The following is an 18546-nucleotide window of genomic DNA, read 5'->3' on the forward strand; positions in this document are numbered from 1 at the left end:
CGCATCCCGGGAAGCTTTGGAATCTCTGAGGAGCCAAGTTTTTAATGGAGCAATTTGATTCAATTTTCCAGTCGATAAAATTCCCCGGCAGCACTCGGCGCTTCCGAACGGACACCTTCACTCCTGATTTAACATTCCCATCGAATCCTTCCCGGGAAATTGGAAAAATTTATCACCTGTGAAATTTTATTTGGCCTCGGCCGCGTCTGTTTTTGTAAAACTTCATTAACGCCGAGGAAATTATCTCTCCTTGGCTTTTCCAGGTTTTTTTTATTCCCGTCTCCTGGGTTTTTTTTCCGTGGTTTTTGGTCAGGAGGTAAAAGGAGGGAGAGGGGAGAGGAGGGAGGCTTGGGATTTTTCCTGGAGTTTTTGGGGGTTTGGGATGAAGGAAGATCCATGAGCTGGGCTGTCCAAGGAAATCCGGGAAGGTTAATTCATGGAAATTCATGGAAAGACACACGAAAATCCATGGAAGTGCATGGAATTCCATGGAAATCCATGAAAACCTACAGAGAATCTACAGAAATTCACTAAAACCCCATGAAAACTCATGGAAATCCACAGAAATCCATGGAAACCCATGGACATCCCTGGAATTCCATAAAAATCCATGAAAATCCATGAAAACTCTGAGAGCCGCTCCAGCAGAATTCCCAGATGCAAAAATTCCCAGAAAAAAAAACAAGTTTTGGATTTGCGACGTCCATCAAAAACTCAGAATAAAGGAATGGGATAAAACCTTGGCATTTGGGGCGTGTTAAAAGTGGAGATGTGGGAATGGCATCGGCATGGGAACCACCGAGGTTTCCTTCTGTTTTTCCAAGGAAAAGTTGGGAATTTGGGAGCTCACCTGGCAGCACCTCATAGATGTCGTCGCCTTCCAGCTCTGGCTCTTCCAGATTCAGGGTGGAATTTTGGGAATTGTTCATGGAATCGGAGCTGTCCCGGTCCTTGGAAAGCTCCTCGTCCTCCTCATCCTCGTCACAGGGAATGGTCAGGGAGCTCAGATCTGCCAGGAAAACGGGATGGGAAGGTGGGAATTCTCCTGATTCCAGAGGGGTGGGACGGAGATCCAAATCCTGTGCCCGAGAACGGGCAAAAATCCAAGGAAAAACCCAAGGAAAGACAGGGAAAACCCAAGGAAATAACCCCAAATCAAGGGATGAACCCTGAAGGGACGGAGCCGGGGGGTTCCAGATGTTCTGAAAAGTTTCAGAGGGCTCCAGAGGGTTCCTGGAATTTTCTCTATCTCCAACTGGAGCAACTCCACACAAACCCAGCTGGGAGAGAGGGAAAACGGGATGAAAAGTGTGAATTCTCTGAGTTCCAGAGGGGTGGGATCGAGCTCCTAACCCAACACCAGAAAACTGGGAAAAAAATGTGGAAAAACCCAAAGAAAGAGGGAAAATCCCAGGGAATGACCCCAAATTGCATGTGGGGGGATAGAAAACCCCGATCCAGGTGGGAAAACACTTCCCAGAGATCCCAAAAACCGGGAGCTGCTCCGGACTTACCCTTGAGGAGGAACTGGATCTGCTCCACCCAATCCTGGGCCTCGGCCGGGCTCGGAGCTGTGAACTGCCGGGAGAATCCATTATCCCGGGATTTGGGATTTGGGATGAGGGGAGAGGGATCCACCATTCCCAACCCCTTGGTGCCAGGAAAAGCCATTCCTGGGATTTATCTCCTGGCTCCAATTAGGAGCGGAGCAGAGCCAGGATATCCTGGGAAAGCTGGCAGGCCTAATCCATGGAAATCCATGGAAATCCATGAAAGTCTATGAAAATCCATGAAAACCCATGGAAACCCATGGAAATCAATGGAAATACCATCCCAGGAAGGTTGTAAGGTCTAATCCATGGAAATCCAAGGAAATCCTTCCCATTTTCCCACCCAAAATTCGCATTTTCCCCCCAAATTCCCATTTCCCCCTAAATTTCCCTTTTTTTCCCCATTGTAATTCCTATTTTCCCCCTCCCCCCCCCCCCCCCCCCTCAAATTCCCATTTTCCCGCCATTTCCCACCTCATAGGAGCGTTTTCCGGGACAGAGCAGCTGGAAGCAGCTTTTTTTCCGGGAATCTTTTCGGAGCTGGGAATCCAGATGGGCCTGGTAGTGCTCGATGGGAAAGGAGCCTTTGGGCTGCTTGCCTGGGAAATGGGAATTGAGCAAAATTTGGGATTTTCCATCTTTTTTTCCATCCTTGGAAACAGGGGGGTTTATCCATGGAGGAAAACTGAGGCACGCAGCTGGAAAATTCCAGGAAAGGGGAATGCCCAGAAAATTCTGGGAAATGGACGAGAAATTCTGGGAATGGGAAATGGTTGGAAATTCTGGGAAAAGGAAATGTCCAGAAAATACTGGGAAATTGAAATGGATGGAAAATTCTGGGAAAGGAAAAAATGTCTGAAAAATTCTGGGGAAAGGGAATGTCCAGAGAATTCTGGGAAAGAGAAATAGTAGGAAAATTCTGGGGAAGGGAAAATGGCTGCAAAATTCCAGGAAAGGGAAATGGCCGGGGGAAAAATCAGGGAAAGAGAAATGGCCAGAAAATTCCCTTTGCTCCAATGGAAGAAAACCCAGATGCAGCTGGAATTTCCCTTTCTGGGAGCTGGGAATTGCATTTTTCCATGGTCAGATCCCTCTTTTCCACCCAAAAGTTGGGAATTCTTTTGCCACTCACTTTTCTCGTTGGTGTAATAGAGGAAATTCCGTTGGGTGAGGACGCACCAGCGCTTGTGCCACTCGGAGCCGAAAAAGCTGGGCTCTGGAAAATGGGAAAAAAATTGGGAAAAATCTGGGAAAACCCAGAAAAAAAAAAAAAAAACAGAAAAAAAAAATCAGGAAAAGCAGGGAATACTTTTTTTTTTTTTTCAAATTCCTTTGGGATGTATTTCTCATGGATTCGATGCAGCCAGAGAACACATTCAGGGTTAAATCTCCGGAAAATGTTGTTAAACCGGAGATTAGTGGGAGTTGAGCCAGGCCTAACTCCAAGCTCAGCTCAGGGAAAAGCCAGGAGCTGTTTCTGCCTCTTCCCATAAATAATTCCCGAGAAAATCCCATTAGGGAAGGGAATAATTTGTGGCTTTCACGGGAAAAGGGAGATAAGGCCGAGGCTGATTCTGAGCCCGGCTCTTATCTCCACATTAAGTGTGGGATGATTCTGAATCCCTGGAGCTTTTCCCGGCTTTTTCTCCTCATTAGTTTTGCCCTCCAGGCCTGGGCCGGGCATAATTTAATTCCAGGATTTAATTTGGATGCTCTGGAAAAGGGAATGAGCCCAGCAAGGCTCATTGGAAAAACCTGGAAGCTCCTGTCGGTGGAAATCCGTGGATTTCCTGTTTTCCTGTTGTTGTTGTTTGTTTGTTTTTTTTTTTTTTTTTTGACTGGAAATTTGGGATTTTCCCAAATTTTGAGGTGGCAGCCCTGGATCTTCTCCTGGAATTCCAGGTTTTACCTCGAGATCTTTTCTCCAGGTATCCTTGCTTCAGAATATTCCTGGAATCCTGGATGGGCCGTGGGATCTCCTCCAGGCCTGCAAAGGGGAGCCAAGCAAAGGAAAATCTTGGAATTCCCCATTCCCATTCCCACATTCCAAGCTTTCTAGCCCCTCTCTTCAGGGGTGGAAATCCTGATCCTGCTGATATTCCCAGGATTGGGAATAGGGAAGAGGGTCTTGGAATTCCTGGATTCAACGGGATGAGGCTGGAGCTGCCCTTTTTCCCCGGAATGTGCTTGGGTTATGTACATGGAAAACCCAATTCCCATGGAAAACCCAAATCCCATGGAAACCCCATTCCCATTATTCCATGTCTGGCCTGGATCACGGCTTTTCCCATGGAATCTCATCTCAGAGCCTGGAAAGGCTCTGCCATTCCCAAAAACCTGGGAATCCTGGGATAGCAGGAGGTGACCCTGGATGAGTTTTAGGATCCCTTCCACCCCAAGTTATCCCATATAAAATCCATATAAAAATGCACAAACGGAGACAAAAGTATAAAAATATGGATCCATAACCTGAAAATCCCTGGAATTCCTTCCCTGTTCCCTCTCTTCCCCAGTCCCAACCTTCCTACCCCGGGCCTGAGCAGCCGATCCCTCCCTGATCCACAATGAGCCGGAAAATCCTAAATCATTCCCTAATGGAGCGTCCACCCCATCCATCAGCGGGCGGGAATTCATCCCCATTAATTCCCTAATCCATGATAAACTTCCCGTCCTTTCCTGTCCACGCGGGGACTCCGTAAATCCCGACTTTTGCTCCGGCTCCAGCGGAGCGTTCAGGTGTGCTCCGACCATTCCTCGTTAGCCCGACGGCCTCATTTTCCCGGGATTGGCCTCGGAGGCCTCGTTCTCTGGGAATGGTGAGGCCTTGGAAGCCCCATTTTCCTGGGAATATCCTTGGAGGCCCCATTCCTGAGGCAGCAAACTCAGGAGTTCCACAGGTGGCAAATTTGGGAATTCTGGAGGTAGCAAAGTTGGGAATTCCAGAGGTGACAAACTCAGGAATTCCAGATGCAACAAATTTGGGAATTCCAGAAGTGGCAAATTTGGGAATTCTGGAAGCAATTAATTTGGGATTTTTGGAGGCTGCAAACTCAGGAATTCCAGAGGCAGAAAACTCGGGAATTCCAGAGGTGGCAAACTTGGGATAACTCCCCACAGTGGGGCAAATCCAAGGGGGATCCAGCATTTTTTTGGAATTCTATCCTAGATGACTCTCGTCAGAGCAGGGGAACAACTTGCATAAATCCTGGCTCATCCCAGTAATCCCCAGAACGCCGGGATCTCCCCTCTGCCCCCGCATCCGGCCGGGAAGTGCGTCCGGAGCTCGCCTGCGGCTTTTCCATGTTCCTGATAAGGAACTCATCCATCAGGGCAGGGGGAAGGGAAAAGGGCGGGAACGGGGTTGGATTTATCGGGAATGTGTCATTCCCTCCACACGCCCCGCGGGATAAATGGATCTTCCATCATTCCCGGCCGCTCCGCACCTGCGGCCGCGTGCGCTCCGGGATAACCGGAGCCAAGGATTTGATGGATTTTCCTGACTTTAATGAACGTAAACAAACAAAGGAGAGAGGGAAACATCAAATAATTCCCGTGACAGCTCCCAAAAGGAGCCGGGAGAGCGGGAAGCGCTTCCCAAAGGGAGCCGCGTTTGATGTGGGATTGGGATTTGTAAACAGCGGCAGCTCCGGATCGCGCCTTATCCAAATATTTCCCTTTCCCAGCGCCGGCTGAAAGTTGGGATTGACGGCTTTGGACTCTTCAACTTTCAGCTTTCACCCCGCGGCTCCAGAGGGAGGGAGAGGGGGAGACCCCCCTTCATTCCCGCCGGAATTTGTTCCCTAATTTCTCCTTGGAAAAGCTGATATAGGGCACCTGGACATCAAAGTCCCAGTGCTGCTTTCCCTCCATCCTTCCCGCTTTCCCAGAGGGTCCCAAACCCCTCCAAGGACCTCTCGGCCCCAAAGGAGGAGGGAGAGGGGAGTGACCCCAATTCCTGCTGGGATTTGTTCCCAAATTTCCTCTTGGAAAAGCTGCTCTGGGGCACCTGGAGATCAAACTGGAGTTGCTCATTCCCATTTTTCCAGAGGGTCCTGAGCCCCTCTAAGGACCCCGTGGCCCCAAAAGGAGCGAGTGGAGGAGGGAGAAGGAATGGCAGGGATGATGAGGCCCATTCCTGCCAGGATTTATTCCCAATCTCCCCATGGAAAAGCTGCTCTGGGGCACCTGGAGATCAAACTGGAGTTGCTCATTCCCATTTTTCCAGAGGGTCCTGAGGCCCCCCAGGGACCCCTCATCCACCCCATCCCGTTTTTCCCTCCGGGAATGGCTCCAGGGTCAGGAATCAATCCCAAAGGGATGAAGCTCCCCTGGCCATGGATAACCAGGATTTGGGATGCTGAACCATGGGACCAAATCCCAGATCCTGGGGGGATTGTCCCACCCCTTCTCCTTATTCCCAACAGGCACAGCAATCCCAGGGAAAATCCTAAATTTTGGGGAGCTGAGGGTGTCACAGAACAGGAATTCCACGTTTAAGCCCGAGTGACGATGGCGCTGAAATTCAGGAATGAAAGAAAAAGAACTAAAGAACTTTCCCACCATAAATATCCCGGGAATTCCCACCCGGACTCTGGGGTTACATCCCAGCTCTTTAAAAACGCATCCCAAGAAAATCAAGCACTTCCATCACCTTCCTGGGAATATTTATGGCCTCTGGGAAGGGCTCGTGAGCAGAATTCCCACTTGGAATTATCAAGGAGCTGGCAAAGGTCAGTGCAGGGATGGATGCGGCTGAAGGATTTCCCTCCCGAGATTCCAAGGTCGGGAGATCCCAACCCTGGAGCTGCTCCCAAGGGATTCTCCCGGGGTTTGGGGTCGCGTCCTGCGGCAGGAATTCAGGGAAGGGCCGTGTCATTCCAAGATTTTGCCACAAGGAAGCAGCAGAAGCTCAAGATTGGAGTTGGGAGCGGGAGCGGCTCTGGCGGGAGCGGCAGAAGGGCACGGGGATCCCAATTCCCAAATTTCCCATCCCAAAAAGGGGCTGTGCTGATCCCTAAAATCCTCAGCTCTGTCCCTCCAAACCCCTTTTCCCCCCATTTCTGGGGTGGCAGCTCCGTGCCCCATTCCTGCTGGGAATTCCAAGGGAAGGTCCCTGTTCCTGTCCCCTGTCCCTGTCCCTGTCCCTCTCTCATGTCCCTGTCCCTGTCCCCGTCCCTGTCCCTGTCCCATCCCTGTCCCATCCCTGTCCCATCCCTGTCCCATCCCTGTCCCTGTCCCTGTCCCTGTCCCTGTCCCTGTCCCATCCCTGTCCCTGTCCCTGTCCCTGTCCCTGTCCCTGTCCCTGTCCCCGTCCCTGTCCCTGTCCCTGTCCCTGTCCCATCCCTGTCCCATCCCTGTCCCTGTCCCTGTCCCTGTCCCATCCCTGTCCCTGTCCCCGTCCCTGTCCCTGTCCCTGTCCCGGTCCCTGTCCCTGTCCCTGTCCCTCTCTCATGTCCCTGTCCCTGTCCCCGTCCCTGTCCCTGTCCCATCCCTGTCCCATCCCTGTCCCTGTCCCTGTCCCTGTCCCTGTCCCCATTCCCTGTCCCTGTCCCTGTCCCATCCCTGTCCCTGTCCCTGTCCCTGTCCCTGTCCCATCCCTGTCCCTGTCCCTGTCCCCGTCCCATCTCATCCCTTTTCCCACCCCTGTCCCTCCAAACCCCTTTCCCCCCATTTTTGGGGTGCCATCTCCGTGCCCCATTCCCATTGGGAATTCTAATGGCATCTCCAGCTCTTCTCCCTCTCTTCCCCTCTCCCGACCTCATCACTTTTTCCCCCCACTCTCCAAAAGTGCTGACCGTGCCTTTCCTGGGAATTATTTATCCACGGGAGAAATGATTAAAAAAATTATTGGGAAAAAAAGGGAGATAAAACAAAACATCGATCGCTGCGGCCGCATCCGCCTCTGGAAATGCTGGGAAGTGACAGCGGATAAAGGATGACAGGGCCGGAAAAACAGGGAGCTGCTTTTTATGGCAGCTCAGATTCCCACAAAGTCATAAATCCGGGATGTTATGGATCGGGAGCTGGTTGGGAAAAGCTCCATGTGGGGTGGGTTTGGGGGAGCTTTGGATAGAAATCCAGCTGGGATCAGAGCTCCAGGACCCCAAATCCAGCTTGGATGAGGGCTCCAGGATCCAGGGTGCACACTGAGGCCTTATCCTAAAATCCAGGGATTTGGGATTAAACAGAGCCCCAGGATTCTTTTCCCATGGGAATGCAGCCTCTTCCCAGCCTGGATCTGAGCTGGAATTATCCCAAACTTTCCCCTCGGAGCCATTCCCTCATTCCCTGGCAAGGGAGGGACAAGAACATCACCGGGAATTTGTAACCCTGCGTGAGGAGCTGACATTTATGGGAAATTGGGAAAATGAGGATTTTATTGCTCTCTCCGTCAAAAACTGCAACTCCATGCGAGTCCCAAGAACCATGGGATCGATATCCCTGCCTTTAATATCATCCCAGAAAACAAAAAAAAAAAAAAAATCATTATCCCGTTATTTTTATTATGGAGTTATGGCTGAAAAATGGGAGCTGGGGGCGGTTTCCATTTCCTCCCCTGCTGCCCCTGGATCAAATCCCAGCAGGATGGGAAGCGGGATTTGGGTGGGGATGGGAAGGGGCTGATTCTGCTCCAGGATTTTGGGAGCCCTGAAGCTCCAGAATGGGATTTTGGGAGCCCCCAAAACTCTCAGATGGGGATTTAGGAATCCCAGAGATCCCCACAGCTCTGAGATGGGGATTTGGAAGCCCCAAAGCTCCAGGATGGGATTTTGGAAACCTCACAGTTCTGGGATGGGAATTTGGGAGCCCTACACCCCTCCTGACCCTCGGGAAGAAAAACTCATCCCCACAAAATCCCAGACTGGGAGCAGCTTCCCACTAGGAGACAATTCCCGATGTCCTGCTGGGGCCTTGGTGGTGTCACCTCTGCCCGTCCCCCTCTCCCTGCCAAGGCACGCGTGGATTCCTGGGATTTATGGAATGGGGGAACACGGAGCCAACACCTCGACCCCAGGTAAAAACCTGGGATGAGATGGAGCATCCAAAGGAACCATGGTTCCTTGAGATCCGTCCCATTATCCCGCCTCCCATTCCAGCTCTCAGGGATAGATCCCGTGGCTTCCTTCCCAATCCCAAGGACATCCCGGCACGTATGAATTCCCGGGATTTATGGATTGGGGGAACACGGAACCAACACCTCCAGCTCACTCCAGAACCAGGAATGGATCCAGGCTGGTTCCTTGGGAATCCATCCCATTTCCCCACCTTTTTCCAGCTTCCATGGGGGTCACTCCAGTGCCTGGAACACCGGGACTGGGACGGTAAATCCCAGCCTGGAGCAGCATCCCAGCAATCCCCGGGAATCCTTTCCGTGCCCTCTTCATTATCCCATTCCCAGCGGGAAGTTCTGAGCTCCTTCCCAGCTCTTGCTATAAAAAAGTGATGGATGGCCGGGAAAGCTCCGGGAGTTCATCCATTCTCCCATTAAATTTTCCTTTAATTGGTCTCGGAGTCAATCAGGAACTCGCCGGGCAGTGAATTAAGGAAAAGAAGAAGAGGGAAAAATCCACGGAGTGGGGAGAGCCAAAGGGAGGGGTCTTTGTGCTGTTTGGGGATTAAAAAATGCTGGATTCACTTCCAGGGGGGCTGGAATTCCACACCGGGAGAGTCCTGCATGGATTGAGGGATCTCCGGGAGTGGGGAATCAGCCAAGTGCTGCCAAATAACCAAAAATTCCTTGGAAAAACACGAGGAAAGCTGGGCAGGAGCGACAATAAAACGATGGGAGAGGGAGGGTGGGAATGAATCCATATTTCCTGGCATTGGGACAGCACTCCCGAGGCATGGAGAGCTCTGGGAATACACAGCAGCAATTCCTGCATTGGTGGCCAAGAGCAGCACTTGAAAGAGCCTGGAGGATCATCCCAAGATTTCTGGGAATATTCCAGGACCCATTTACCACAGAAAATTCCTAAAATTCCACTGGAAACCTGGAGAGGGAAAAGCTGGGATGGCCACAGGGGTGCAGGGACAGCAGGGATATTCCAGGGACATTCCAGGGATATTCCAGGGACATTCCAGGGTCATTCCAGGGTCATTCCAGGGACATTCCAGGCTCCTGCCTGGACCATGCCCTTGGGAATCCAATTCCCTCATCCCTTTGCTGATGGGCCTGAAGTTTGGGATTGACGCATCCCAACCCCACCCTAGCCAGGGAAGGATCTTCCCTCTCGGAATGATCTTCTTTTCCCACTTTTCCCATTTCTTACAGAATTTCACAGAGGAAATTAAGCAGAATTAACTGCCCCCCCCCCCCCCCTTTCCCTGTTTCTTACAGAATTTCAAGGAGCAGAATGAATCCATGTTCTTTTCTTCCCCATTTCCCCCCTTTTTTATGGAATTCCAAGGAGTGGGATCAAACCTCTCCCTGCCCTCCACCCACCTCCCACCCTTTCCCAGCCCTGAGGCTCAGCTCCATCCCTTGGGAACACCGGGAACGGCTCCATCCCTCCTTCCAGGAGCGCCAAGAACGGCTCCATTCCCCCTTCCAGGAGCCCTAAATCTCCCGGCGGGAGATTTATGATTCCCATTCCCGTTCTTTACTGCAAATCCAATCGGGCAGTAATGGTGGAACACGGGAACGCCGTCACCCAGGGCTGATGGCTCCCATAAAACCGATGTCATTCCAAACGGATGAGTTTATAAACGGGAACAAACCCTCGGCGCTGACAGGAACATGAAACCCATTCACCATTTAAACACTTCCCATTTTTTATTCCCGCGGCCTCCGAGTCGTTCCGAGGATTCGCGGCTGCCGGAGAATTGCAGAGTGCGGCCGGGTCGAGGGGATGGGGTTGGAATCTTAAAACTGGGCTTAAAATCACCCTGGACCTGCTCAGTATCCAGCAGGATTTATCCACTTCCCACTTTGGAAAAGTTCCTAGTGACCCTAGTGCGTCAAACCCCCCAAAACCAGCCCTAAAACCAGCCCTAAAACCAGCCCAGATCTCAGCATCCAGCAGGATTCATCCCTTTCTCCACTTCAGAAAATCTTTCAGGAACATCTTTCAGGACCCTCAAGATTCCCCAAATCCCAAAACCACCCCCAAAACCCCCCTGGATCTCAGCCTCCAGCAGGATTTATCCACTTCCCACTTTGAAAAAGCTCCCAGCAATTTCAAGGTTCCCAAAATCCCAAAATTCAACCCTAAGACCATCCCTAAAATAATCCCTAAAACCAGCCCAGATCTCAGCATCCCGCAGGATTTATCCCTTTCTCCACTTTGGAAAGGCTCCCAGTGATCCCAAATTATCCCAAGATTCCCCAAATCCTAAAACCAGCCCTAAAACCAGCCCGGATCTCAGCATCCAGCAGGATTTATCCCTTTCTCCACTTTGGAAAGGCTCCCAGCGATCCCAAATTATCCCGTGATTATTGCCATGGTGACGGGCGGGAACAAAACCCCATTCCAGGTGTGTTTGGATTGTTCCTCCCGGAGATTTTCCATCCGCTCCGGGGCTCTTTCGGCACCTCCTCATTTCCCAGAGCAAATATTGACGGAATATTGTCCTGGAGCTGAGGGGAGGAAAGGGGGAGAGATCCACCTGCTCCCAGAAATCTGTGCTGTTTTTCTCCGGGAGTTTCTGCTGGAAAAACAGGATGAATCCCAAATAGGGATTCATGGAATGGTTTGGGATAGATGGGCCTTAAATCCCATCCTGTTCCCATCCCATTCCCTGGGCAGGGACAATTCCCATTATCCCAGGGTGCTCCAGCGGGGCTGTGGAGAATTCCAGGGATCCAGGGAATCTGGGAATTCCCAGCTTCTCTGGGAATCCTTCCTGAAATCCCACTTCAATTTCCCCTTTTCCACTTGTGTAGAAATTCCCTGTGTCCTGTCATCCCAATTCCCGATGAAAAAACAGCCGGAACTTTCCCCTGTTATTCCAGGAATTAAAATGGGAATGAAAATGGCTGGAATTTTCCCCTGTTATTCCAGGAATTAGGATGGGAATGATCCTCGATCAGCCGGATCCAAATCTTTTCCTTGGGAAAAAGGAGCAGGAATGTCTTTGGCTCCTCCATCAGCAGCTCCATGGGAGGGTTCCTTTGGAGGGATCTGTGATCCCTGAGGATCCACAGAATCACAGAATGGGATCGGGATGGGAGGGACCTCAAAACCCAGAATTCCAGGAATTCTGAATCCTCAGGGATCTCATTCCAGCCCCATCCCACCAAACCAGGCTGGGATCATCGATCCATGGATAAAACTATGGAAAACTGGGAAAAAGAGAGAGGAGAAGAATTGCCGTACAAATATCCCAGAGCTGATTTTTTCCAGACCTCGCCATCCCGGATCCGGGCGTGTTCCTGGCGCCCACGGATCCCAGCGAGATCCCCTCCCTTCCTTCCTTCCTTCCTGCCCTGGGAACAGCCTGGAATCCCATCCCGAAGCAAAGGAAGCAGCACCGGAGGCTCCGGCCATAAATCCAGGCCCATCCCATGGAAATTCTGGAGCCAGGAGCGTTTCCTCCTTCCCTGAGCAAATTCTGACGGAGCTTTGGCTCTATCCTTGCTTTTATCGGGAATGGGAGCGGGCCCTTCCCTAAAAATGGCATTCCCGCCCCCCCAAAAAACAGGAAAATCTGGAGCAGCCCCTGGATCAATGTCTGGAATATTTGTAGAAGGGATCCCAAGATCCTAGGATTAATTAAGCCCCCTAATTAATAGCAATTAATTAATGACAAGCTGGTGCTAATTAGGAGAAGTGGCCTCTGCTTCCAACAGTTTTCCAAAGGTTTTTCCCGTCCCAGCCAGGGAATGGATGTCCTGGAATGGTTTTAGCTGGGATTTGGAAGGATCCTGGCTAAAAACAGGGAATTTGGAGGAGGGTTTGAGCTGAAATCTAGGATTTGGGATGCTCCAGCTCCTTCCTGGATGTCAGGAACATGGGAACTTGGGAATCATCCCTAAATCCCTGTTTTTTAGGGAACTGAGGCCCAACTTTCCCACTACAAACCGGGAACACCCCAAAGAAACCTCAGGAGTTTTTCCAGGCTCATCCCTCAAACATTTAACCAAGGCATTTTTTAAGGAAAAGCTCCAATCCCGAGGGATGGATTTTTATCCTTTTTTCCATGCAGGAGCCGATGTTTTCCAGGATGAACGGCCCAAGCCGGAGCTCTCCGTTTTCCCAAGCCTTCAAATTCCACTAAATTTCCGTTTCCCTGGAAGAACTCCGCAGAATCCCATAAAAGATGATTTATCCGCCTGCGTGAGCCGCACGGAACCGCAATTTCCAGGATAAATGCCGGGTGTAAATTGTTGTTTATGTCGGATTCCGACTGTCTTTACGAGTTTTCCCGAGAAAACGGGATCTTCCCGGCTTTATTTCTTCCATCGGAGCCTCCCCTGCCCACGGAGAAATCCTCCGGATTGGGGGCTTGGGTGGGAATCACCTTTTTCCTGCTTTTTTCCCTGGTGGGAACTGTGGGAGTTCTGGGATTTGGGATTGGTTTAAACTGGGAGAATTTAAGGGAGTGCGGAGCCATTCCCGGGGTTTTAATTCGAGGATAGTCTGGAAAATCCTGGTTGGGAAAAATGCTCATTCCCGTCCAAAGTTTGGATACGGTGAGGGGAGAATTCCTTGGGAATCTGGGTGGGAAAAATGTCTCGTTCCCACCCTCATTCCCACCGGAAATCCGGGCTCAACCAGTGGAGAATCCTTCGGGAATCTCCCTGGGGAAAAAAGTCTCCATTCCCACCCAAAAGTTGGCCCCAGAGATTGGAGAATCGCTTGGGAATCTGCACCTGGATATCCATGGGGATGCTCCAAGGCACCTCCCGAATTCCAGCCCCAGCCAGTGGAGAATCCTTTGGGAATTTCCCTGGAAAAATGCCTCATTCCCATTCTCATTCCCACCAGAAATCCGGTTTTAGCCAGCAGAGAATCCTTGGGAATCAGGCTGAGAAAATTCCCTCATTCCCACCCAAAATTCTTTGTGAATCTCCCTGGAATGCCTGGATGCATGGATGGGAAAAGAAACGGGACAACCCCTGAGAAATCCTGGGAAAAACCAATCCCAAATTCTTCCACACCACAGGAATGATGCCCAGGGATGGGAAATGAAATGGGACAACCCCTGAGAAATCCTGGGAGAAACAAATCCCAAATTTTTCCACACCGTGGGGATAACCCAAACCCTGGGATCCTTTCCATGGGGACAGCAATCCATCCTTTCCCTGCTTCCAGAGGGAAGGCATCCAACCCAACCCATTCCCTGGATTCTCCCCCAAAAAACCTCAGCACCAGCACAAACCCCCAGATCCAAGGCAACTTTTCCTCCAGCAGAAAGCCGGGAAAAGGTCAGGGAGTGGGAAAAATAATAAGATTTTCTAACGGCTTCCTTCGGAGCAAAATATTATCCATTCTCCCGCTTTTTTTCCGGCTTTTATGGAAGGAGATTCTGCCAATTCCAAAGAAAAAGGAGGATTAAAATGAGCTTCTGCACCTTCGGGGGCCCATTTGGAAGTTTTACTGTACGGAGCTGACAGGAAAAATCGGGAATTAATATCCCAGAGCCGCTTCCGAGCTGCAATAGCAATTATTGGACTCTGTGTCCCTGGATAAATAATGGGGCCATTCCGCTAATTAGCTCCGACGATCCCGGCTCCATGGAAATCCTCCCCCGCCCAGAAAAACAACGCCGGATTTTTGGGAACAGCGGCTTTTTCCCCACCCGGAATAATGGTGGGAAAAATCGTGGAAAAATCCGGGAGTCACTGCCATGTTTGGGGGTAGGATGGGAGGTGTCGTTAGGAAAATGGGGGATTAAAAATATTACGGATTGGGAATTGGGAATTAAAAATGTTATGGATTGCCAGTTTTTCCTGATAAAATTATCCCGGTGATTCCTGCTCCACGGAAACCCTCCCCTGCCTGGAAAAAGAATGCCGGATTTTTGGGAATAGCGGCTTTGTCCACCTGGAAAAATTATGGGAAAATCTTGGAAAAATAACAGAAAAATCCAGGAGCTGTTGCTACGTTTGGGGGTAGAATGGGAGGTGTTCTTGGAAAAACTGGGAATGTTGATAGGGAATGTAAAATGTTACGGATTGCCAGTTATTCCCAATAAAATTATCCCAGTGATTCCCACTCCCGTGCGACTCCATTAATTCTGGAGGTGTTAACTGGAAGCAGAGCTCGTAATTAATTAATTAATTAATTAATTAATTAATCAATCGACGTTCCGGGATGGTTTTCCCACTTCAAATCCTGTGGTTTTTTTTCATTATTCCCTAATTATTTTCCGGACTTGGGATTGCAACAGGAGCTGCTGTTCTCCGGCATATCCCGATTTATTCCAAAGGAAAACGGGATCTCCATCTTCAGCCCCAAAATTCCCAGAATCAACACTCCCAGAGACTGCAGCCCTGTCCCGAATATTCCAAAATAAAAGTAATGATCCTGCATCCCAGAATTCTCATCCTAATCCCCAAAACCCAAATCTCAAATCTCACATCCCTTATCTGAAATCCCGCATCCCAAAACCCACATTCCCACATTCCAAATCTCTCATCCCAAACCCGACATCCCTTATCAGAAATCCCGAATCCCACATCCCACATCCCAAATCCCAAATCCCACATCCCTTATCTCAAATCCTGTATCCTGAATCCGTTATTCCACATCCCTTATCCCAAGTCCTTTATCCCAAATTCCAAATCCCTTTTCCCAAATCCCAAATCCCACATGCCAAATCCCTTATCTCAAATCCTTTATCCCAAATCCCTTATCCCAAGTCCCTTATCCCAAATTCCAAATCCCTTTTCCCAAATCCCAAATCCCACATGCCAAATCCCTTATCTCAAATCCTTTATCCCAAATCCCAGGTCCCAAATCCCTTATCCCAAATCCCTCATCCCAAATCCTAAACCCCACATCCCAAATCCCCCATCCCAAATCCCTTATCCCACTTCCCAAACCCCACATCCCAAATCCCACATCCCTTATCCCGAATCCCAAATCCCACATTCCTCATCCTGTATCCCAAATCCCGCGTCCCTTATCCCGCATCCCAAATCCCACATTCCTCATCCTGCATCCCACATCCGAAATCCCTTATCCCAAATCCCGCATCCCAAATCCCGGGTCCCGCGTCCCTCCCGGTTCCGCAGGCAGGGGGCAGTGGCGCCATTTCCCAGCGAACATTCCCAGCTGGAAATCTCCAAAGCGGGAAGAGGAGGGGGGAGAAGGACCGGGAAAGAACCCCATCCAAAAAAAAAAAAAACAAAAAAAACCAAAAAAACAAAAAAACCGGGAATTCTCTCCTTTCCATGGATCCTCAGATCCCAAAAATTCCCTCCGTGGGGCAGGGATGGAGCCAATCCCTGCTAAAATCTGGGAATGGGAATCCAGCGTTACCGGGGTTTTATCCCACTCCCAGAAAATGATGGAGCAGGGGATTGTGCTTCAAAAATTCCAAGCGGAGCCCCCAATTCCCTCTCACTCCAAGTATTCCTTTTTTTCCAAAGGCCCCACTGGAAAATCCCACAAACCCAGGGATCCACGGGGTGAAATCCCATTGGAAAAGCTGTTCCCGCTCAGATATTCCAAGGAAAGGAATATCCTTCGGAATGACCCCGTTATCCTGCCTTGGACCCTCATTCCCAGGAACTGGAATTCCCAGGAATTTGGCAATCCCTGCTCCCACCGTGTTTTTGGGACCTGTGGTGCCTCTTCCCCCTTTTTCTGGTGTGAGATCTGAGCCCGGAATTCCCGGCTCCATTCCATGAGGAGAATTCCCTGACCCTCCTCTCTCCTTATCCAAAAAACTGGGAATTCATCTCTCTCCTCTCCCATTCCCACTGACCTTGGCCGGCAAATTTCCCAAGATTTATGGCAGGGAAATATGGAAAAGGTTCCGTTTTTCTATGGGGAAAAAAATGTGGGAAAATGTTGTGTTTCAATTCCCATTTCCAGGGAAAAACTGGGAAAAGCCATTCCCAGACTCAGGCCAGACCAAGGCTTGGTTATTCCCAATCCCAATCCAAGGAGTATCCCGAGCTCGAGGTTTCCAGGAGAACTCCCAAGTGGAATCTAACAGCACCAAATTTTTGGGATAGCCCTTGGAAAAACGGGAATAGCACCAGGATCGAGGGATGCAGGGACTGGGAAGAGGGAAAATGAGCAGGAAATTCTGAATCCTGCAGCAGGAATGTGACAAATCCACGGAATTTTTAGGGCGACAATCCCAAATCCTGAGGGTTCAAGAATTCCCGAGAATCTTGGGACCTTGAAAATCCCAGATCCTGCAGATTCGAGAATTTCTCAGGATCTTGGGAAGCTTCAATATCCCAAATTCCAAAGGTTCAAGAATTCCCAAGGACCTTGGCACCTTTAGAATCCCAAATCCTGAAGGTAAAAGAATCCCAGCCCTTCCCAGAAAATGAAATCCAGCATTTCTCCAACCCCCAAATCCAACTCCTTTCCCAAATCCAGGGTGGGATTTCTCCATGTGTTCACCTTTCCCATAAAAACCCTTTCCCTTAAAACTTCCTCTGGAAAACGAGAGGAAAAGCTGAATTTTCCTGATTTTTCATGGATTTATCCCTTAATTATTTTTTAACAGGAATGAATCATTCCTGCGAGATCAGGGCTGGAAATTCCCTCTCCCTCTCCCAAACCGAGCACTTTTTGTTGTTTCATTCCCATTTTCCACCAGAATTCCATAGATTTTAAGGATTTTCCCTTGAAACCCTTTCCAACATTCCCAAATTCCCCTCAAAGCCGCGCTCGGAGCTCCAGCTCTGTGCAGTTGCCAAGGGAAAATTCCCAATCCTTCCTAGAATTCCCGAGAAAAGCTGAGGCCGTGAACTCTAGGCGGCCGATCCGTGCGGAGAGGCGGGAATGGCCTGGATTTGACCTCGGCATTCCCGACCCGATGGACACCGGCTCTATCCGTCCTTTTTTTTAACAACATTCCTTTTTTTTTAATGTTTTTTTTTGTTTTGTTTTGTTTTTTTTTTTTTTACTTTTCTCTTGGAAAACGAAGCATCCCTGACCCTGCCCCGGGAATTCATCCTGGGAAAAAAGGGACGGCTGCTCTTCCACAAAGCCCCCGAATCCCGGGAGAATCCGGGAGAATCGTGGAAAAAAGATGGGAAAAGAGGATGCGGAGCTCGGCAGAAAAGGGAAGAAGGGAATCTTGGATCTCCTTGTGTTTCCTACTGCTGGGATTTGGGGTTTTCCCAAATAAATGCTAAAAATCCCAATTTAAATATTCCTAAATATTCCCAAATATTCCCAAATATCCCTATATAAATGTCCTTAAATATCCCTAAATGTCTGCCTTTAAATATCCCTAAATGTCCCTAAATATTCCCAAATACCCTGATTTAAATATTCCCAAATATTCCTAAATATCTCAATTTAAATATTCCTAAATATCCCAATTCAAATATCCCCAAATATCCCAATTTAAATATTCCTATTTATCCCTAAATATCCTTAATCAAATATCCTTAAATGTCCCTTTTTAAATATCCATAAATATTCCCAAAATATCCCAATTGAAGTATCCCTAAATATTCCCAAAATATTCCGAAGTATCCCAATTTAAATATTCCTAAATATCATGATTTAAGTGTTCCTAAATATCCCTAAATAACCAGATTTAAATATTCCCAAATATCCCTAAACAGTCCCAAATATCCCAATTTGAATATCCCTAAATATTCCTAAGTATTTCCAAATAAATATCCCTAAATATTTCCAATTTAAATATACCTAAATATTCCCAAATATCCCGATTTCAATATTCCTAAATTTCTCTCCAGATCCCTTCGGCTTCTCCGAGTTTGTTTTTTTTTTTTTTTTTTTCCAGGGATGAAATCCCGGCTCCTTTTCCTCCTCTTCTCCCTCCCCCTCTCCTTCCCTCCTTTCCCAGGAAGAATTCTGGATCCGATTATTCCAAGGAAAACAAGGCGGGAGCC

At 49.2% G+C, this 18546-nt stretch overlaps 1 protein-coding gene across 1 annotated transcript in view; it reads right to left on the minus strand.

Annotated features, from left to right (window-relative positions):
- SKAP1 (src kinase associated phosphoprotein 1) overlaps positions 1-18546 on the minus strand; it is a 92445-nt gene that overhangs the window by 14392 nt on the left and 59507 nt on the right. The window contains exons 5-9 of the mRNA XM_062508044.1: positions 3460-3537; positions 2683-2766; positions 2025-2149; positions 1515-1578; positions 851-1009 (exon numbers count right to left, since the gene is read on the minus strand). Of these exons, the coding sequence (XP_062364028.1) occupies positions 851-1009; positions 1515-1578; positions 2025-2149; positions 2683-2766; positions 3460-3537 (510 nt within the window). The remainder of the gene's footprint in view (positions 1-850; positions 1010-1514; positions 1579-2024; positions 2150-2682; positions 2767-3459; positions 3538-18546) is intronic.

This window comes from Cinclus cinclus, chromosome 24, assembly GCF_963662255.1.
Source record: "Cinclus cinclus chromosome 24, bCinCin1.1, whole genome shotgun sequence".
Classification (NCBI taxonomy): Eukaryota; Metazoa; Chordata; class Aves; order Passeriformes; family Cinclidae; genus Cinclus; species Cinclus cinclus.